At 37.9% G+C, this 21,651-nt stretch overlaps 1 protein-coding gene and 1 pseudogene across 2 annotated transcripts in view; one reads left to right on the top strand and one right to left on the bottom strand.

Annotated features, from left to right (window-relative positions):
- The window catches only part of hmcn2 (hemicentin 2), an 81,950-nt gene extending 63,295 nt beyond the window's left edge, over nt 1-18,655 (top strand). The window contains exons 56-81 of the mRNA XM_079382709.1: nt 1,257-1,378; nt 1,645-1,809; nt 1,921-2,028; nt 2,140-2,274; nt 2,520-2,654; nt 2,977-3,246; nt 4,413-4,603; nt 4,697-4,910; nt 4,987-5,121; nt 5,786-5,976; nt 6,158-6,239; nt 6,340-6,510; nt 7,560-7,712; nt 9,373-9,510; nt 9,656-9,777; nt 10,361-10,601; nt 10,739-10,798; nt 10,920-11,039; nt 12,242-12,376; nt 12,570-12,689; nt 13,549-13,674; nt 13,756-13,884; nt 13,997-14,308; nt 14,598-14,717; nt 14,836-14,962; nt 16,721-18,655. Of these exons, the coding sequence (XP_079238835.1) occupies nt 1,257-1,378; nt 1,645-1,809; nt 1,921-2,028; nt 2,140-2,274; nt 2,520-2,654; nt 2,977-3,246; nt 4,413-4,603; nt 4,697-4,910; nt 4,987-5,121; nt 5,786-5,976; nt 6,158-6,239; nt 6,340-6,510; nt 7,560-7,712; nt 9,373-9,510; nt 9,656-9,777; nt 10,361-10,601; nt 10,739-10,798; nt 10,920-11,039; nt 12,242-12,376; nt 12,570-12,689; nt 13,549-13,674; nt 13,756-13,884; nt 13,997-14,308; nt 14,598-14,717; nt 14,836-14,962; nt 16,721-17,096 (4,198 nt within the window). The 3' untranslated portion in view covers nt 17,097-18,655. The remainder of the gene's footprint in view (nt 1-1,256; nt 1,379-1,644; nt 1,810-1,920; nt 2,029-2,139; nt 2,275-2,519; nt 2,655-2,976; nt 3,247-4,412; nt 4,604-4,696; nt 4,911-4,986; nt 5,122-5,785; nt 5,977-6,157; nt 6,240-6,339; nt 6,511-7,559; nt 7,713-9,372; nt 9,511-9,655; nt 9,778-10,360; nt 10,602-10,738; nt 10,799-10,919; nt 11,040-12,241; nt 12,377-12,569; nt 12,690-13,548; nt 13,675-13,755; nt 13,885-13,996; nt 14,309-14,597; nt 14,718-14,835; nt 14,963-16,720) is intronic.
- A 262-nt stretch (nt 18,656-18,917) lies between these two features.
- Nucleotides 18,918-20,247, bottom strand: LOC306848796 (annotated as a pseudogene). Its single transcript has one exon. The product of its transcript is annotated as an uncharacterized misc_RNA (transcript).
- Nucleotides 20,248-21,651: the final 1,404 nt, after the last annotated feature.

Below are 21,651 nucleotides of genomic sequence, written 5' to 3'. Positions count from 1 at the left end.
GGAACACCTGTTCAATTTCTCATTAATGCAATTGTCTAATCAACCAATCACATGGCAGTTGCTTCAATGCATTTAGGGGTGTGGTCCTGGTCAAGACAATCTCCTGAACTCCAAACTGAATGTCAGAATGGGAAAGAAAGGTGATTTAAGCAATTTTGAGCGTGGCATGGTTGTTGGTGCCAGACGGGCCGGTCTGAGTATTTCACAATCTGCTCAGTTACTGGGATTTTCACGCACAACCATTTCTAGGGTTTACAAAGAATGGTGTGAAAAGGGAAGAACATCCAGTATGCGGCAGTCCTGTGGGCGAAAATGCCTTGTTGATGCTAGAGGTCAGAGGAGAATGGGCCGACTGATTCAAGCTGATAGAAGAGCAACTTTGACTGAAATAACCACTCGTTACAACCGAGGTATGCAGCAAAGCATTTGTGAAGCCACAACACGCACAACCTTGAGGCGGATGGGCTACAACAGCAGAAGACCCCACCGGGTACCACTCATCTTCACTACAAATAGGAAAAAGAGGCTACAATTTGCACGAGCTCACCAAAATTGGACTGTTGAAGACTGGAAAAATGTTGCCTGGTCTGATGAGTCTCGATTTCTGTTGAGACATTCAGATGGTTTGGCGTAAACAGAATGAGAACATGGATCCATCATGCCTTGTTACCACTGTGCATGCTGGTGGTGGTGGTGTAATGGTGTGGGAGATGTTTTCTTGGCACACTTTAGGCCCCTTAGTGCCAATTGGGCATTGTTTAAATGCCACGGCCTACCTGAGCATTGTTTCTGACCATGTCCATCCCTTTATGACCACCATGTACCCATCCTCTGATGGCTACTTCCAGCAGGATAATGCACCATGTCACAAAGCTCGAATCATTTCAAATTGGTTTCTTGAATATGACAATGAGTTCACTGTACTAAAATGGCCCCCACAGTCACCAGATCTCAACCCAATAGAGCATCTTTGGGATGTGGTGGAACGGGAGCTTCGTGCCCTGGATGTGCATCCCACAAATCTCCATCAACTGCAAGATGCTATCCTATCAATATGGGTCAACATTTCTAAAGAATGCTTTCAGCACCTTGTTGAATCAATGCCACGTAGAATTAAGGCAGTTCTGAAGGCGAAAGGGGGTCAAACACAGTATTAGTATGGTGTTCCTAATAATCCTTTAGGTGAGTGTATATACTGTTGTAAGTTTTAGGAATTTTTAAGATTAGTATTTTTACTAAATGTTTTTATTTTGAAGGTTAATGTCTTCTGGATCTCTGATCATTACGTCACCGTCTGTTGAAGATGAGGGCTACTTTGAGTGCACTGTGACAAATAAGGTTGGAGAAGAGCGAAGGGTCATAGAGGTCATTCTGCAAGGTACTGTGTAACGGATTTGTGCATAATAAGAGATATAAAATTCATATTCACACTCATATACTATAGCCCCAAAACTGTTTGGAGTCTTCTGCCACATTTACAAATGTTTTTTTGTTTATATAATAAAATATATAAAAAATGGCATTTATTATAAAGAAAGGTAAAGTGTCCAAATGTTTTTGGGGGTAACTGTACATATACTGTAGCATATTGTAAACTCATACTGTCTGCATATTCATGAATTATTTTCATATAATTTTTTTCAGTTCCTCCTGTAATTAAAGATGATGTCAGCAGTGTTACGGCTGTTAAAATGTCCCCTGTCGTGTTGCCATGTCATGCCACGGGCCGTCCAGAGCCTGTCATCAGCTGGAACAAGAACTGGATGCAGCTGGGCGCTCGAGGGGGCAGTTACCGTGTGCTGCCCACAGGTGAATCTGAGACAAACTTCCACCATAAGCTACACGCTTCAGCTACTACTGATATTCCTAAACCAATGCTGTAGTAGATGATTTAATTGTAGTTGTTTCATTGTGTTGTAGGTGCACTGGAGATCTTGGCTGCAACACCTAGTCATGCTGGCAAATATACCTGCTCTGCCCGCAATTCTATTGGAGTGGCTTACAAACACGTTACTCTTACTGTACAGGGTAAGATACAGGTGTAATAGTGATGTAATGTTATTTGAAATCATCTTATGAATAATAAGGACACTTAGTATGCACAGTAACTAAAATATATGGTTTGGGTTGGGTTCTTAGAGCCCCCAGAGATCAGACCCATGGCAGAAGAAGTCCAGGTGGTGTTACATCACTCAGTTGTTCTACCTTGTGAAGTACAAGGATTCCCAAGACCCACCATTACATGGCAGCGAGAAGGTGTTCCTGTGGCAACAGGTTGGTTTGGTTGCAGCCTACCTGTAGTTATTGAAATTGGATTAATTACCAGTTTAAATTATAAAACTGGAAATATTAATAATATTATTAATCTAATGAGCAAAAATTCTATCTTTTATCCTTTAATTTTACATCTTGTTGTATCAGCACTGTGATTCAGAGATCATGTATGACACAAGTGCTTATAGTAAAATACTTTTTGATTAATATCTAGCATATATACTATGTTGGTGGATATTTTTTAGGTCATAGACTGACAGTGCTCCCCAATGGAGCTTTGAAGTTCTCACGGGTCACTCTTGGAGATGCTGGAACATACCAGTGTTTAGCACAGAATGAAGCAGGAACAGCTATGGGAAGAACCAACCTCATTTTACAAGGTACGACATGTTTATCTTAGGAAGTCAGATAAGTGCCTATGGGTAGTTGAAAAATAAAAACTGGACTGTATCCTATGGTGTGACATAGCAAAAATGTAGAAAAAAAACTTAACATACAAATAACATGAGAAAAATGTGTCTTCATTCTTAGAGTTACAAATAGCATGAGAGAGGTTTATCTTCAGTGTCAGAGGTTGTTTTTTTTGTTGGTTTTTTTACATTTTTGCTGTCACACCATAGGACACATTGATACATCAACTACATATACAGTATCTCAAACTTAAGATTCAGTTGCATGTTCATCTCACTGTTTCTGTGACAGTTCCTCCAGTGTTGTCTGTACCTCGTCTGGAGTACACAGCAGTTCTTGGCCAGCCGGTCAGTCTGGAGTGTACAGCGGACGGTCAGCCTAAGCCAGAAGTGACATGGCACAGGGAGCGTAGGCCTGTGGTGGAGGGCACACACCTGAGACTATTCTCTAACGGCACCCTGCACATCACTGCCACTCAACGCAGCGATGCAGGAATCTACACCTGCTCAGCCCGAAACAACGCTGGTAGAGCCAGCCATGACATCCGACTAGTTCTGCAAAGTGAGTTCTATACAATACCAAGAGAATCTTTGTTTGAGTTTATAATGTGCCCCCACCTCACCCCACTGGCAAATTATTAGTTTTTAATCATAACTTTAACAACAATTTATACTTAAAACAAGAAAAAAAAGATTTTATAGATGTGGTGAAAACAAGAAGTATTAACATCAATATATATACAGTATATACAACATTGAAGTCTATGTAAAAATATAATAAGCCTTAATTATTTGAACATATATTAATAATAATACATAAAAATGCAATAAATAATAAATCTTAACTGCTTTCAAAGATTAAGTATTCTCAAAAACCCCACGCTACAAAAATACATTTATTTTTCTGTATCTATTTCTGTATTTAATTTTTCTGTGTACATCCATGTTGAAAAATTATAATTTGGCATAAATGTAAAAAAAATATATATTGATCTTTTTGCTTAAATGAAATTCAGTGTGGTGAAAACAATAGTCTTCTTCTTATTATTATTATTATTATTATTATTATACAACACTGAAATGTATACTATTATTATGAAATATATAATAAGTCTTAAAATTAATTATTATTTATATTATATATCATTTTAAAATAAATAAGTCTTTAAACAGATTATTATAATAATTGTATATGTATATATATGTATCTTGTCTTAAATATGTTTAATTTTTTAGCATAAAATAACTGTCGAATAAAATGTTTTTTACAGCGTAATAAATTGATTACAAATTTTATATTTTATAATTATTTTTACAATAGTTCTTTCTGGTCCTCGAATCTGATTGGCTGTGAGCCTTTTCCAGGAGTGTGATATTCTAGTGATAACAGAACTCCAACCATTTCACCGTTTGTTTCACACCATTTGCAGCATTTCTCACAGAGAGTGTCATGGAATGTAGTTTTAAAAGTTTTTTTGGGGTGAGAATGTAGTTGCCTGCATCCTCGTGCCTACGGCTGAATCACAGCCATGCTGATATACAGATATATCGCACTGCCACTCATGTGATATTACTCATGTAAAATAAAAATATGCTTACATATATTTAGCATTACATTACACTTATCAAACTGTAGTTTTAAGCATTTTAAACCTATTAATGACTTGTATGAAAGACTGTATGAAAGACATCATTATATCAAATATCATTATATCCCTCTCCTCTTAGCCCCACCACAGATTTCTGTTGGTCAGTCAGAGATGTCTGTCATCCAGGGATTTCAAGCACTGCTGCCATGTGCAGCACAGGGTCTTCCAGAGCCCAGGGTAAGCTGGGAGAAACAGAGAGTCCCTGTGCCAGTCCTCCCGGGCAAATTCACTCTGCTAAGGTCAGGAGAACTGATTATCGAAAGGGCAGAGGTCAGTAATATGCATTTTATTGGATATGAATGACCAGAATGCCCATTTAAAATAGCCTTCGTATGAAGTCATAACGTTACTTTGTGTTTGCAGCCTGGTGATGCAGGTCTGTTCACATGTGTAGCCACCAATACTGCTGGAACAGCTCGACGGGACATTCGCCTGTCTGTTAACATGAGACCTGCTTTTAAAGAGTTACCTGGTGATGTGACGCTGAATAAAGGCCAAAGTCTCACCCTTTCCTGCCATGCTCAGGGTACTCCACCCCCCACCATAACCTGGACTGCCAACAACAGGCCCTATACAGGTGTGCGAGGAGTTTATCATCTTTCCTTTGATACCTTTTTTCAGCATAACAAGAATGCTCTTGGTTTTGCCCACAGGTGCTAGTGTCGATGGATCTGGCAGAAGTTCAGTGATTATTGACAATGTCACTGTAAGTGATGGTGGCACCTATGTCTGCATTGCAGAGAACACTGTAGGATCCCTACGGGCTCTTTCATTCGTGCGTGTCAGAGGTATGCATTTGTTATTTTTTTCATTATTTTTTCAATTGTGTTCAACAATCCATCAAAAAATGGGTTCAAAAGTGAAAAGTAGTAGTGTTTCTCAACCACAAGCAGTCTTCCAAGGGGGGCACAAAAGAGTCTTAAATTATTTAAAATAAGACAAAACTAAAAATTAAGATATCTTTTGTTTTAATTCACTCCCTCTGCATTTTTATTTAATTGAAGAACCAGGGTTCCCACAGTGTTGAAGAACTTGGATATATGAGGTACCCTAATTTTAGACATAGAATAGTCATTAAATAAATAAACCTTAAAACACCAACAACATTTTGTATTTATGCCAAGTTCTGAAATATTGTACTGGGTAGAAATGGGTAGAAATCCTTGTTCTGTAAATCAAAAACAACTGGAAAAGCTATGTAAACCCTAAAGAATATTTAGCTGTAAAACTTCTGAATTTTTAATTATAATTATTTTGTTGCTTATTTTAATCCACAGACAGCCCAAGTTTATGTAATAAAAAAAAAACAGAAACCTATGGGGTTCTTCAAAGTCAAAAAGGCTGAAAAACACTGTTCTAGATGATGCCTTGCAACTGTATAAGTCAATGTCAAATTAACGTTTTCTCATTTAAAGAGCTAGCTACTGTTAAGCATACACTCTGTCTTTACAGAACCTCCCATGGTGAGAGGGGAAGCCCACACCTCTCAGACTGTAGTTCAGGGCAGAGCTGTCATGCTGGACTGCGCTGTCAGCGGGGACCCTGTTCCTTCCTTGCGGTGGCACAAAGATGGCCAGCCAATACTTGGCTCTCTGCGGTTTCATCCCCTCCGCAATGGCTCTCTGGCTCTGTATAGTGCCACGGTAACCAGTCCTTATTTGTGTGAACAATGATTACATTATTTAGTATTTTGGTCCAACACTAAAATGATTGAATAAGATTTTAAAGGCTTTTCAAGGTGTCTTTTCAAGGCTATTTGAGCTGTTCACCACTGCACATTCTAATGAAAGAAATGTGTGGGAGGTAAATGTGTGTGTTTTCCAGATCGGAGATTCAGGAGAGTACAGATGTGTTGCTGAAAGTGAGGCGGGCACTGCAGAAAGAACAATATCTCTGAAAGTACAAGGTAAATTATTTTATTAGAGCCATGTATATCCATATTTCATTCATCTATATGTTTTAGATTCACATTTAAAGTAATTTCACATTCTGTACTGTTTTTGCAGTTCCAGGGGGCTACTCAAACTGGGAGGAGTGGGGCCCGTGCAGTGCCACCTGTGGGCAAGGCATTCAGGAGCGAATCAGATTCTGTAACAAGCCACCTCCAGCCAATGGCGGGCCATCGTGTGAGGGTCCAGACGTGGATTCCAGGACATGTCAGGCCTCTTTGTGTCCAGGTGCATCTGTGTTTATTGAAAGAAACCATATAGTTTTAAATCCTGATTAGAGAACTGTAGGGATTATGTATTTTTGTAGGCCAAAATCCAGAAACAAGTTAGCATTTTAACATGTCCATCTCCGTTGTTCCAATGTTAATGAATGGACTTTTGGTTAAAAGCTTGAAATAACGTCTGTGTTTAACCCAAGATCAAGATTTTTTCAAGTTTTATTCTATGACATAAAATATATCAGTTATAGTGCTTCGGGATTTTTTTAAGGCTTTTACATAAAAGGCGGTTAAATGGGACAGAGTTTGTCAGGACATTAAATGTCATCACAGGAAAACTCATCTGCTCACTATAGTACACTTTCACAGCCTTGTTGTTTTATATTCATGCTCTTACAAACTAAGTCAAATTTTCAGGTGAAAGACTGAAAGAGATGATGGTGGTGACGTTGAAGTCATGTGACTGTGGTGTTCAATCATAGCCTATGTTTAGCTTCTTACTTCTGCCGATTGTATTTAGATGTCAAAGTTCGTATGTTGTGTTCATTTGTGAAGATTATCATGATAAACAAAAAGTCTGAGAAACATAAACCTTTGTTGGCCACAGAGCTTATTTTCTGCAATAATCCAAAAACCAATCCTTTTGGGTTTTTGTTGAGGAAACCAGTGTAATGCCAACTTCTGGGTTGGCCTACAAAAATATGTCTACAGCAATATATCGAAGAAAATTAATGTTTCTCGATCCCATTTCCACCTGGTATTAAGTTTTTTTTATATGGTTTACAAGTGGTCAGTCGAGACGCATTACCATTTTCACTGGTAATAACAAATACATCTCCAGTCAACACTTGTGTTATGAGATATTAATGTGGTTTATGATACTATTGTTGCCAGAATCGAACAACATTCAAAAGCACTCATTATAGCATATGCCATTACTCCTCGTAACTTTTACAGACCAAAAAACTCGCCATTTTAGTGTAAATTGTGCCTCAGACTGGCTGTGATGTTACAGACTACAAGAACCCTTACACACGGTCTTTCTTCTCTGTTGTGTAGGTGAGTCTCCGCGGCGTGCACGGGGCAGTCTGATAGGCATGATTAATGAGAAGGAGTTTGGAGTGGCCTATCTGGAAGCCAATATCACAGAGAATGAAGCGGATGGTACCAGCACGCTGGAGGCCCATGTAGAGAACATTCCTCCAAGTGTTGGTGAGTGTATTTACATGCACATTGTGGTTTGGCCATGTGCCAGAATGTACTTAATGGGAGACACTGCAGGCAAAAACAGTTTTTTCATGCACCTGTCAAATTTGAGATTTTGGGCTTTTTGCTTTTTCATAAAGTGTTTTTTCAGACTAGCGGAAAGAAAACATCCAAAAGACACTGTTAAGTGTTTCTTCTATAGCACTTTTATCGATTTGTGTCAATAGATTTCAATTAAAATATATATAAAATATATATTTTTAAAGGCCGTTTTCTCAAAATGAGTTTTCTCTCCTACATTGAGCCATATATCTCCACTTCAGTAGCACTTACACACACCAAACTTTACATCTTTATTCCTGTCTATATCCTGAAGGTTTTTACTGAGGGATTTGTTCATATATAATTTTCTTGATTATATACAACATTTTATTCCCCAAAAAATTTAGAAAATGTATTGTTTTCTGTCTGTTCTAAGTATTTAATGAATTATGGAGTGACAAAATGAGATTAATTCCCTCTGTAAAAACTTTTGACTCTAATATGTCAATAAAATGAAATAAGAATTTTGAAACCAACTTCATCCAGTGTTTAGATTTTTGTTCTAGAAATGTATGCAAATTAGCGCATATTTTATTAAATAATGCATCATTTGCATATTTAAACCTAACATTTTAGAAAGCTTGTAATACAAAAAAATGTTTGCAATTATCAATGTAATCAATCAACTAGCTAAGTAAGGTGATAACTATTAGTTAATTATTTTACCCTATTCACCTGCAGTGTCTCGCCTTAAAGGGATACTACACCATAAAAAAAAAACAAATTTTGTCATTAATCCATGTAGTTCCAAACCTGTAAAAGCTTAATTCGTCCTCGGAACACAAGTTAAGATATTTTGGATGAAAACCGGGAGGCTTGTAACTGTCCCATTGACTGTCAAGGCACAGAAAAGTATAAAAAACATCAGTAACACATACGTATTGTACGTTTATTTACGCTGATTTGAACGGAAACAGCGTATCCATGCGTTACTGATGACAGAGAATAGCGTACGCACTTTGCGTCCATCGAATGCTTTTCAAAATGGAGCTATGCTGACACAGAGAGACAGAGAGGAGACTAATTGTTGAATAAATGTTGCTATTTTTATTTTCTTTGCGTACGAAAAGTATTCTCGTTGCTTCATAAAATTCAGATTGAACCACTGATGGCAGATGGACTATTTTGACGATGCTTTTCATACTTTTATGGACCTTGACAGTGCAATTTACTATGCAGTCAATGAGACAGTCACAAGTCTCCCGGTTTTCATCCAAAATATATTGTGTTCTGAGGACGAACGAAGCTTTTATGGGTTTGGAACGACATGGGGGTAAGTGATTAATGAGAGAATTTCCATTTTGGGGTGGAGTATCCCTTTAAGCAATCAGTCATGCTCAATCAAAGCTATGTTGACTTCTAGCTGACAAGAACAGGAGAAACTGGTCCTTGATAACAAAAAAAAAAATCCTTTCTATTATGCTTGTCATTTGACAAGTGTGCCTTCAAACAGACATCAAGAAGTACCAGACAACACATTTAAACTGCCAATGTTCTTTCTCTGATAAATAAGAGCTTGTTGTTTTATTTTGAATCTATTATTTGAAACCTTCCTGCATTACAGGTCCTTTGTTGCGAGTTCTCGTGTCAGTATTTGCCCCAATTCACTGGACAACTGTATATCAATCACCGGAAACCCAAAATGGCTTCTCTCTCACTCAAGGGCAGTTCAGACAGGAATCTCAGCTGGAGTTTGACACAGGTTACAGCTTTCCATACTTGCCACTTTAACAAGCCTAATTAACATATCTGTTGTTGTAAATGGGACAAAAACACATTTTCTGTTGCTGAGAGGACTTCATTTTTGATTCTATCCATTGAATTTGTCTTCTGCTTTGGAACAACAGGAGAGGTCTTAAAGCTGACTCATGTGGCCAGAGGTCTGGATGCAGAGGGGGCTCTGCTAGTGGACATTGTGATCAACGGATTTGTTCCTCCTATGCTGTTGACTTCTAATCTTAATCTGCAGGTTGGTCCTTCAAACTCATGGACGTAAGGCGCTCTGACTTGCATTTATGTAATGAGTCAGTAAGAGTTTTAATGTCTCTTCTCCTCACTAAGGCTGCTTTTATTGGATCAAAAATACAGCAACACTGTGATATTTTGAAATATTTTACCAATTAAAATAACTTCTCTATTTTAGTGTATTTTAAAATGTAATTTTTTTTCTTTGCTGGCAAATCTGAATTTTCAACATCATTACTCCTGTCTTCAGTGTCACATGATCCTTCAGAAATCATTCTAATATGCTGATATGGTAGTCAAGAAAAGAATTCTTATTATTATCAGTGTTGAAAACAGTTGTGCTGCTTAATATTTCTGGTGAAACCAAGAATGAAATATCTTTTGTAACACTTTACTGTCACAATTGATACATTTAATGCATTCCTGCTGTATAAAAGCATTAATTTATTAAGCAGTAGTGCATGTACAAATGTAAAAATAGAAAAGTAGTTAATGAAAATTTACCAAAAACGGTATATTTAGAATACTCTTAAAGTGATAGTTCATACAAAAATGAATACTTGATTTTCTTTCCGTCTGTTCATTAGGAGTTTGACGAGTCATATGTGCAGACAGGCTCCGGGCAGCTTTATTCCTGGTCCTCACAGAATCACATGTGGGACGGGGCTCCTCTGACCCTACGATGCAATCATTCTGTGGTTTTTGAAGGGCCGGAGAACCGTCAGGGGCCCCTGCTGCAGCTCCTCAAACTGACAGGAATAAGTAGCACCTACAGCTTTTTCAGTCTCAGCCTGGAGTTCAAGATGACTGCCAGTTTACTCATACCAGGTCAGTCCATGGGACAGTTTCTCAGATAATTGACAGTGTGTAAAATGATGCATTTTCAAGCATACTCATTTGGAATATTTTTTTATAAATCATATTTCAATTCAAAAATGCATAATAAATAATTTGTTTGTGTGCAGAGGGTGATGGAGAGACATGTCCAAAGGGTTTTGTATTGGACACAGCATCTTACTGTGCCGGTATGTACTATAAACTGTTTTAATATGTATATGCAACTAAGCCCACATTCTTTTACCAATATTAAAACAAAATTTATCGTAGAATGTAATTGGAATATTTTGTTATTGTTTTGTCTTTTAGATGAGGACGAATGTGCTGTTGACACTCCCTGCTCACATGCATGTAATAATATCATGGGTGGTTTCTCCTGCGCGTGTCCTTCTGGATTCACCATCTCTACTGAGTCCAACACCTGCCAAGGTCAGATCTATATTAATCATAAGTTCTCCAACTGAAGTAAAAAATTAGTTAAAATTATCTATATTAAGAAATGTTTTGGTTTAATACAAATTAACTTTTAAACCCCAAAAAATCTAAATACAGTATTTTGGTGGCACTATCCATAATAAAGTCATAGACTATAGAATACCCAAGATGTGTCACTGGTATAGTTTGAATGGGGAAATGCAACGCTCAATAGCAGGAAGCTCCGCCTTCTGAGTGAAAGAGCTAATCGATAAAGTCATCCATACGACACTGCAACTGCAGTTAGAAGTCCCGGTTGCTATAGAAACAGTCAGCGTTCTGAGACGTGCACTGGACTGCGCATGCGCACTGGCTAATCTAGCCTGAAAAATAAGCTTTTTATAATGCTATTTGAACAAAAGAAACATTTGATACAGTTGTTGTCAAATTTATTTGGTGATTTCAAATATGAAATTTAATCGTAAGCTTAGTGAACAGTTTTGGAGAATTTGATGTTTCCCCGTTCAAAGAAACCATAGACTGTAAAAAAAAAAAAAAAAAAAAAAAAAGGACGTAGTGTCCGTGACGTCACCCGTAGGTTTCTGAAGAAGCCGGCTGTCTCCATCTTGGCAGCGCGTCACTCCCGGATAATCGAAAATGGGCAAAAAAGGCATGGGGTGGGTGGAGTTGGTTCACCAAGCGCGACAGTGGTGACAGCAGCGGCAGTCCACCTTTCACTCAAGTGGCCACGCCCTTAATTATGCAGAACTTTTAAGGCTTAATATCATTTAAATGGATGAGTTATAAAAAAAATTAACCCCCCTCACAGTTGTCCCGAAGGGCAAAATTAGCTATATATACCAAAAACACTTTTTGTACCAGGCTGTAAAGTTGGGCATTTTAACATGGGGAGTCTATGGGATTGACTCCCTTTTGCAGCCAGCCTCTAGCGGCCAGTCGATGAATTGCACTTTTAGTCACTTCCCTGTTGGTTTCAAGAGAGTGAGCGGGAGGTTGCAGCATGAGCTGCACTTGCTGCATGCCCGAGAGGCGTTTCAAAGATGGCCGCCGAGTGACATGACTTGTCTTAAAGAGACTTTGATAAAGTTCAAATGTTCCTAGAAGATATTAGCACATTCGACTGGAAGGCAGTGAAAAGATAATCTGTTTTCTTGGAAGCAGAACAGTTGCTTACTGTGATTTCTGTTTTGATTCAGATATTGATGAGTGCACCCAAGGTTCCCACTTGTGTCACCCCAACCAGCAGTGTGTGAACACTGTTGGGACGTATCGCTGTCAAGCCAAGTGTGGCCTGGGCTTCAAACCCAGTTTAGTTGGGCTCAGCTGTGAAGGTCAGTTTAAATTTAAAATATAGTGGTCAGTGGATAATGGATGGAGAATTTATTTGCTCTATTCAATTCTCAAGTCAACAACAATTAGAAAAGTCATTGAGATTTCCACAATTAAAATCTTTAGACTGAATTGTTCTATATACAGGAACTATCCAGAATGTAGAGGAGTAAACTGACCAATCTTTTCCTTCAGATGTGGATGAGTGTCAAGAATCAGCAGTCTCTCCATGCCAGCAGCAGTGTTTTAATACTCTAGGCTCCTACCGTTGCACCTGCCATCCAGGATACCAGCTGGTGGGACATCGCTGCCTGGGTCAGTGCCACTTTGTAAATCCATATTGAATTTAACAGATTCATTGGTGTTGTTTAGTGGAGTTTTTGAATAGCATATCTCATAAAAGATGGGAAGTCATGGCCTAATGGTTTGAGAGTCGGACTCGTAATCCAAAGGTTGCGGGTTCGAGTCTCGGGCCGGCGGGGATTGTAGGTGGGGGGAGTGAATGTCCCGCGCTCTCTTCACCATCAATACCATGACTGAGGTACCCTCGAGCAAGGCACCGAACCCCCAACTGCTCCCCGGGCACCGCAGCATAAATGGCTGCCCACTGCACCGGGTGTGTGTTCACGGTGTGTGTGTGTTCACTGCTGTGTGTGTGCACGTTGGATGGGTTAAATGCAGAGCACGAATTCCGAGTATAGGTCACCATACTTGGCAGTATGTCACTTCACTTCATGGGATTTACACTTTTCAGAAACTGAGACTCCAAGACTTCCATCGGACCAGTTAGGAATAATTAGATGCACGTTTAATTTTGTTTTACACTGTGGGAGATGAAATTGTCATCATTTATTCATCTTCATGTCATCCCAAAACTGAAACTTGAACATAAAATAAGATATTTTGAACAGTGGGAGCCAAACAACATTGAAGCCCAATGACTTCCACTGAGACATTCAAATATATATTGTGTTCCGCAAAAGAAAGTCATACAGGTTTGGAACGACATAAATGATGACAGAATTCTTTTCAGACTATATGTTTAAATATATATTTTATATTTTTAATTTCACAAACACAGGGTGGAGATGCATAGAAGTTTTTGAGTGAATCAAAACTGTAGCATAGAAAGCTTGCATTTTACTTAACATCATTTATGCTTGTTTATAATCAGATATAAATGAGTGTTTGAGGAATGTGTGTCCAGCACACCAGCAGTGCCGAAACACAGATGGAGGATATCAGTGTTTTGACAGCTGCCCATCTGGCATGACCGCAGCGGAAAATGGAGTGTGTGTGGGTAAGGAGTCACTCAATTAAAACCCTGTTACTTCAACAAATCAGTTTATTTTAAATGAGACGTGCGCTCTGTTCCTTGCAGACATAGATGAATGCCAGGATGGCAGTCATATGTGCCGCTACAGTCAAATCTGCCAGAACACTATTGGTGGGTATGGATGTGTTTGTCCCCGAGGCTACCACTCTCAAGGTGTAGGTCGACCTTGCTTAGGTAAGGGTCACAAACACAGTCAAATTATGTCTAATTATGAAAAAAACTGTCTGAAATTACTCACATTTATAAACTATGTAAAACTAATGCATGTTATTTTTTGGCATTGCAGATATTGACGAATGCGTGCAGGTGCCCAGCCCTTGTGCTTTTCAATGCCGGAATGTTCCGGGCAGCTTCCGCTGCCTTTGTCCACCAGGGACGGTCCTTCTGGGAGATGGTCGCTCATGTGCTGGGCTTGAAAGAGGGCATAGCTTTACCAACAGTACCCGGGTACAAGCCAGACTGCGGCCCCAGCTGGTATCTACTTTAGAGCGACCTTACCTCAGTCGCCTCTCAGTCCTACCAGAGCACCTTGGATCTTCACGTCGTCCCAGGCATGAATGCCCAGTTGGATACACCAGCAAGGATGGTACTTGCATAGGTGTGTAACATTACACTGTATTTTTTATTTTAATTTAGTTTAGTTTAGTTCATCAGTTTGGATAAAAATTGATAAAATAATCTTATCTTATCCAAACTGAGACTGGAGCCTATCCCAGCAATAGCAAGGCAACATACTGTATGGATGGCCTGTGCATCGAAGGGTTGAATTTTTTTTTAATTTAAACCAATTGACTTAAATACTCTCAACCCTGAACTTTATTTTATTTTGTTTTTAATTTATATTCAAGACTTTGATTTACCAGAACAATCTTTCTTCTTTCACAAAGATATTGATGAATGTGCATTTAAAAAGCCTTGCCAACATGAGTGCAGAAACACAATAGGAAGCTACCAGTGCACTTGCCCACCAGGATACCAACTATTATCCAATGGGCGAACATGCAAAGGTGAGTCTTTTGCACTTTTTATATTAAAAAATGATCTTTCATTAACTCAGATTCACATTCCTGTATATAAAGTATTTTTTCATGTGGAAAAAAGTTTGAAAATCAACTTTTCTTATAGATATTGATGAGTGCACTGTGCAAGGTGTTCGGTGTGGCCCAAACCAAATGTGCTTTAACACACGGGGGGGCTACCAGTGTCTTGACACACCCTGTCCCAGCAGCTACCAAAGAGGACGCAATCCAGGGTAAGATTTGGTTGTAATATAATGAATGAAAGCCTCAGTAAAATAAATTAATGAAAAGAAAATTGTTTAGTAGGTTTTGTTTTTTATTTAGGGGTTCAAGCGCGTAGCGCTGAAACCCTATTGTAATTGTTAGAATGGTCACAGATCAGAAATCTCCACATAAAATGGATCATGCAGACCAAACCATAAGTCATAGAGACTTGAAACTTGGAGGGATGGTAGTACTCTCATCACCTACAACGTGACCAAGGCTTGCCCCAATCGATCTGACGGGGACACTATAGCAATCAAAAGAACAAAATCACTCATAACTTCTAAACCGTCAGTCGCAGACTCAAATGTGAGTGTTACTAACTCAGATTTGATTGTGTGCGTGGCGAAGTTTGGCGAAAGATGATGCCAACTCCTCATAGGACCTCAGAGGATGCCAATGCTCAGACAACATACAGAATTACCAAATTTTGCCATAAGTTAAATATATTAAGGTTCTGCAATATACAAATATATTGTGGAAACTTAAATTCCTGTAGAGCTGCTTTGCAACGATTTGTATCGTAAAAAGCGTTATACAAATAAACTTGAGTTGAATTGAAGTTTGAGCACCTGTTAGACAAGGTTAACGGAGGCCAATCGGAACGAAACTCGGAGGGCTTGTTCAACTCACAGCCCCAAAGGTCTGAGAGAAATTCGAAAGACTTTGGCCACTGGGGGCGATATCACACTTTTCATGGTCGTAAACGATTGTACGTCGCACAGTTTTTTGCATATACGCACAATATTCATATCATATGATACAACTCCTCATTCCGGACAACTTTGCCCCTCGATCCACAGCTGTCAATCAAATCATTTGCTAAATTATTGAGAAGATGTAAAAAAAATCCTTTTGCAAATTATTCATTTACATTTACATTTATTCATTTAGCTGACGCTTTTATCCAAAGCGACTTACAATTGCTATATATGTCAGAGGAGCAACTAGGGGTTAAGTGTCTTGCTCAGGGACACATTGGTGTCTCACAGTGGATTCGAACCCTGGTCTCTCACACCAAAGGCATGTGTCTTATCCACTGCGCCATCACCACCCCACCTATTCCTAGGTTTATCGCTCAATCTGGAAAAAAACACTGCAGTACAATCCTCTGGACTCTCTAGGCTAATAATTATAAAAAAAAAATGTTGAAATTTACCCTATGGAAAGCTATAACAGTGTCCTTTAGAGAAGGGGGCTGTCCAAATTTACCCAAAATCTTATAAAGCCTAAAGGAAAACTCAATGTCATGAAACCTGCTGAGCACATGCGACAGGTGCAAGCATGCAAAGTTTTAAGGGGATTGGACCACAGCTGGCACTATAACAGTCATAAACATCAAACACCATTATATTTCTTTGGTAAATTGCCTGCCTCAAAAATGCAGTTTTAATGATTGACTTAGGTGGTTACAGGCTTGCTAAATAATATGTATTTTTCCTTATGTGTTTAAATGCCTTGAACCCTGATAATAATTGCTGCTTGCAGATATATTTTTATTTACTTTTATTATTATTATTATATAAATACTTTGAAACAAACTTGAAAAGGATGTTAAGATGTCAAGAATCATTACTTTTTCTTGAAAATGCTATTAAACCAAATTAAATCTTTCATGAATACTTACCTTTTTTTTTTTTTTAACCAAGTTTTTTTTTTAAATTCATTTATTTAACATGGACACTCGTATTGACCCATAAACATTTGCTCTATTGCTTTGATCCCAGCACCTGCTACAGGCCTTGCACTTCCAGACTAGATTGTGGCTCCACAGGCTTTCCTCTGCTCCAGTACAAGCTCCTCACTCTTCCTCTGGGCATACCAGCACACCATAATGTGGCCCGTTTGTCAGCTTTCTCTGAATCAGGTGTTCTCCAAGACCACACATCCTTCACTATCCTGGAGCAAGGAGGGGAAAATGGAGAGAGGCCATTTGGCATTAAGGACGAAGCAGGAAGAGGCATCATATTTACAGTAAAGCCTTTAGACTGGCCCGGCCTGGTGCGACTTCGGGTACAAGCAACTACGCTGTCAGACCAGGGGCGCATAACCTACCAGAGTATCTTTATTATCTACATCTCCATATCCAAATACCCCTATTGAGTGTACAAGACTGCACAGGATGTACTGTTGCTTAATGGGACACGGGAGAAGCATTAGTAAATGAACTCGATTCCCACCTATTTATGTGCCCTCTTGTGGAGCGGAATGTTGGATTAATTAATTATCATCAGGATAATAAATACATTGCACCTTTTATAATTACTATTTGAAAATATTGTAGCTTTGAAATCTTACCAGGGGTCTTTTGTTTTCACTGTTGTGCAGTTATTTCTCCATTTTTGTGGTAATGAATCAGGATACATCCAGTTTAAAAACAACAACAAAAATAATAGCATAAGAAATTTCCCACTGACATTTCGACCAGGCTTCAGTTTCAGTGTTATATGATCACCGACTGTTTTCCATTAAAACTGATTACTGGTATGTTTAGATATATTTACTTATATGTTGTATTGATATATTCTTGTACATTATTGAGTGTACTCTCGTATGTGAATGAGTGTGTGCATGTATGAATTATTGCAAGCGTGTTTGCAATGTTTGGGAATATTGATATGGTTGTGCTCTCTCGGCTCATGACTCCTTGAAACTGAAATGTAGATTATAAAATTCTTTAAAAAATACTATTTTAGGCAAGCAGACCCATCTTTTTGACGTTAAACACATCCCCTTTTAATCCTTGCAAGAAATATGTCAGGATATGCAAAGAATCCATTGCTTTTGAATTTTAAAATACTTTAATTTAATGTAGCCACGTGTGGTTTAGATTACAGCTCTTTACAATCAATTGTGATGCTTTTTCAGCGGTACTGAAAGAGTTCACATGGATGGGCTCATGTTGGTGGCTTTCCCTTCACTATTTGATCCAGCTTATGGGTAAAAAAAATGCTGCAAAGAAATTCATAGACAAGCACATATGCATTCTATAATTATTTATACGTGTATATATTATATATAATATGCACACAGTCTATTAACTACTTCCTAGACATTGACAGAATTTTCTGGATTTCCATTGATGGAACTCAGAAGCGAAGACCAGGAGACTTTTGGGTATCTTCAGCAGGCTTATTTATTGAGAACGTGCTGTGTGGCGCTGCAGTCATCAAAAGTCTAAGGCAAGCATTGTATTTTAAAGGCATTCGGTGGGCAGTTTTTAAAGGTGTTTACACACAGCCTCAGAAGTGACCACTCTAAATCTAAAGACAACACAGGTAATCACCTCTACAATATAGGTTAAGGTAGGTTAATTACCTAATTAACTAATTAAAACACATACTAATTAAAACACAAATGTTGCAGGTTTCATCTCAAGTAAAGGCAAACTCTGTTACTGTCCTCACTTCTGACTGTTAAAGTGATGTTCTATAGGTTGCAATACATTTGCATTTGATCATATTTTGAATGTCATATGCAGTTTGACAAATATATCAGTAGGTTATGTTAGTATTTCCCAGTTTGTTTGTTTTTTACCCTGAACTGTAGGGCATTTCAAAAAAGATAAAAAGCAATCTAACATAATTCACATGAAATCTTTATGAACATATCAGTATGTATTAAACCACAAAAAATAATAAAAAATCTGGCATTTGTATTACAAATATTTATAAAATACTGTGATTTATGCTTGAAATATTGGCTCGACATTATTTGACAAATACTCATGCTTTCATATCTCAGTTGTTAGATTATTGTGTTTTAGTTTTTTTGAGGGGGGTTGTTTTTTCAAAAGAACATTTTATTTGACGGTTGAACCTTTGGGCTGGAGGCAGCAACTCAAATGCATTTTTTTTTTTACTGTTTTTCTAAAAAAAAAAAAACAGTTTTGGCTATTTGCATATTTACATGAATACAAACATGTCAAATAGAAGCCTTCAGGAAACCAGAAAGATTCAAAGTCTTGTCAACATTCAGTATCAGTTCTTGCTCAAAGTCCCAGACTCTTTTGTCTTCAAAGAATTGCTCTTTGGTAAGATGCCCCTGCAGTGGGACTCTCACTTGTACAATCCTACATACATCAAATGGTACATGGAAATTACCTCCAAAGTCTTTCAAAGAGGAGTGTCTGATTCCTCTTTGAAAGCAAACGTCTGACTGACGTTTGCTGCACCTTCCTTGGGTTGACAATCATCTTTGTAGGATTGTAAATGTTCTTTCGACTTGGTTCTCTGTGAATGTGCTCCATGATATTGACACCTGGGATATTATTCCACACTGCTCGTTTGAACCTCCCACTCTCCTCAAACTGTGTTTTAGGGAATATGTGGTTCTCTATGAGGAAAACCCCTATATTGGGATGAGCAGACTGGAGGTCCTCCATGAGAGATGGTAAATTAACATGTTTGTAAGGCATGATGATTTCATCAATGTCATTCAGGAGAACGTACTTTGACTGGTACATGTGTCTGTAAATGCACTCGTTGAGTGTTACTAACTGACCATAATAATGGACGTCACCCTTGTGCTCCTGGAAGTTCCAGCCTGAAGAAGGGTTTAGAAACTGGTCGATAGGCCATGGAACGATCTCCATTATCCCCTCTGCTTCATAATGTTTTAAGAGCTTTTCCAAGTCTGATCCACAACTAGTTTCATAGATGACCACATGCTGTACACTCAGAAGCTTGTACATCTCCATCGTTTGAGCAAACTGCAGTACATTGTTGTAGTCGCCAAAAAGGTTAGAGATGCAAACGGTGAAGTTAAACTTAAAAGTCTCTTGTACAGCTTTATTTTTTATTGGCAGATATTCCATTTTGAGGTCGGCTGAATCTTTCTTGTCAGTTGTTATGAGGACATGAGTTGCATTTTGCATGTGTTTACCTTCACAAATCACATCTGAGGCACCAAACGAGAAGCTAAAATGGTCGTCGTGTATCTGGACATCTGTGTGAACAGTTTTGCAGTCTTGTTCAGCGCTGCAGTAAACACAGTAAAGGGGCTGAAGACTGTTTCTGTTGATTATGCTGATGACTCGAATGACCCCATCCAGTCTGTGGTCGATAAACGCAGACACCATGAAATGCTCTGAGTCTTTGATGGGTGTTATCGAATTTAAAGGGTCTATGATTTTACATGTATTACAGAAGGTATGCTCTGAGTCTTTGATGGGTGTTATTAAATATGAAGACGCTGGGATTTTGAATTTATTATTTGATGGAGGAGCTTGTATGTAATATGTAGGACTGTTCATTCGCACTAAAACTAGTAAGCCAATAATACTGACAATTAATAGTGAAAGAAGCACTTTGTGTTTTTCCATGTTTCCTTTAGTTGCTGTGGAGTAAAGCGAAGAAATGTCAAAATCCAAAATACGTCATAAAGCAATGGTATTTGTTGAAATATTTCTTTAAAATTCTTTAGTTATTTAATGAATTTTGGGATCTTGGATTTCACTTTCTTTTTTTCATAGATCATAAAACCAGACTGAATCACAGATGAAGACTGATAATAAACACGAAAGAAAGTTCTGGTTTGTTTCCTGAAAACTTTCTCTTTATGGTTTATGTAACTGTTGTGCTATTTGTAGGGCTAGTTAATGTCACAATGCTTTCATCATCTATTATGGCGATTCAAAAATACTTTTAAAGTTGTACATTTTACATAATGTCTGTAAATATCTGATTGTAAACGGCCTCAAGAACACTAAAAAGGACAAAAATATATCTAAATGTATCATTTGTTACAAAAAAAATGAATAAACAGTAAATCAATTAAGTCTGAAACAATATCTGGAGAAAAAAAAAGGAAAACGTGAAGCAGAAAAGTATTTAAGTACTTTTTAGTTGATGGTTACATCACATTTTAGAATCATTCATTTTTATATATTATGCCTATTTTAATGCACGGAACCGAAACGAATACAAACAGTTTACATTTAGATTTTACAAATATTTTTCTTTTAAAATACCTCAGCCTCATTTGTCATTCATTAAAACATATATAGGCTCTTCAGCTTGTTTATAATCGCACTCAGCAATTCATTACAATGTAAATATCATACATAGCCTACCCAGTTTCACAGACAAGGCTTAAGCCTAGTCCCAGACTAAAGTGTAAATCTGAGCTGTTTTAACTGAAAGAAACTTGCACTGATCTTAAAATATATCAGTGCCTTTGTTTTGTCTCAAGATTTTAAGACCAGTAATGTTTTTGTTTTTTTTAAGGCATTTTAATAAAACTTTCCTAATTGAACAATGGCCTAATCCTGGTTTAGTCTAAACCCGCTCTGTGAAACCAGGCTTTAATATATTTTTTGCTTGACTTGACTGACCGAAACAAAATACTTCCTGAATCATCCCTGTTGCTGATAATTACTCTCGAATGAATATAGATAAAATAGTAACAGTACCTTTACTCACAATATAAATAACGTTGTCGTAAAATTCTGTAAATTTCTGTAAACAAATCAATAAAAATTAACACGCAAAAATCCGTAGAACGATATGGAAAACAAAGCCGTTTTTGTGTTAGAGACACACGCATCTGGACACTTGTAGCCCAAGTAATCTGAAGTCATGTTAACCCTCTGGTTGTGTTCGGGTCAAATTGACCCGAAAAATAATTTCTTTTTCTTGAAAATACTAGTTAACGTTAT

Source organism: Barbus barbus (genome assembly GCF_936440315.1).
Source record: "Barbus barbus genome assembly, chromosome: 28".
Classification (NCBI taxonomy): Eukaryota; Metazoa; Chordata; class Actinopteri; order Cypriniformes; family Cyprinidae; genus Barbus; species Barbus barbus.
The sequence above is the reverse complement of the archived record's forward strand: the minus strand, read 5'-3'. Positions and strand labels throughout refer to the sequence as shown.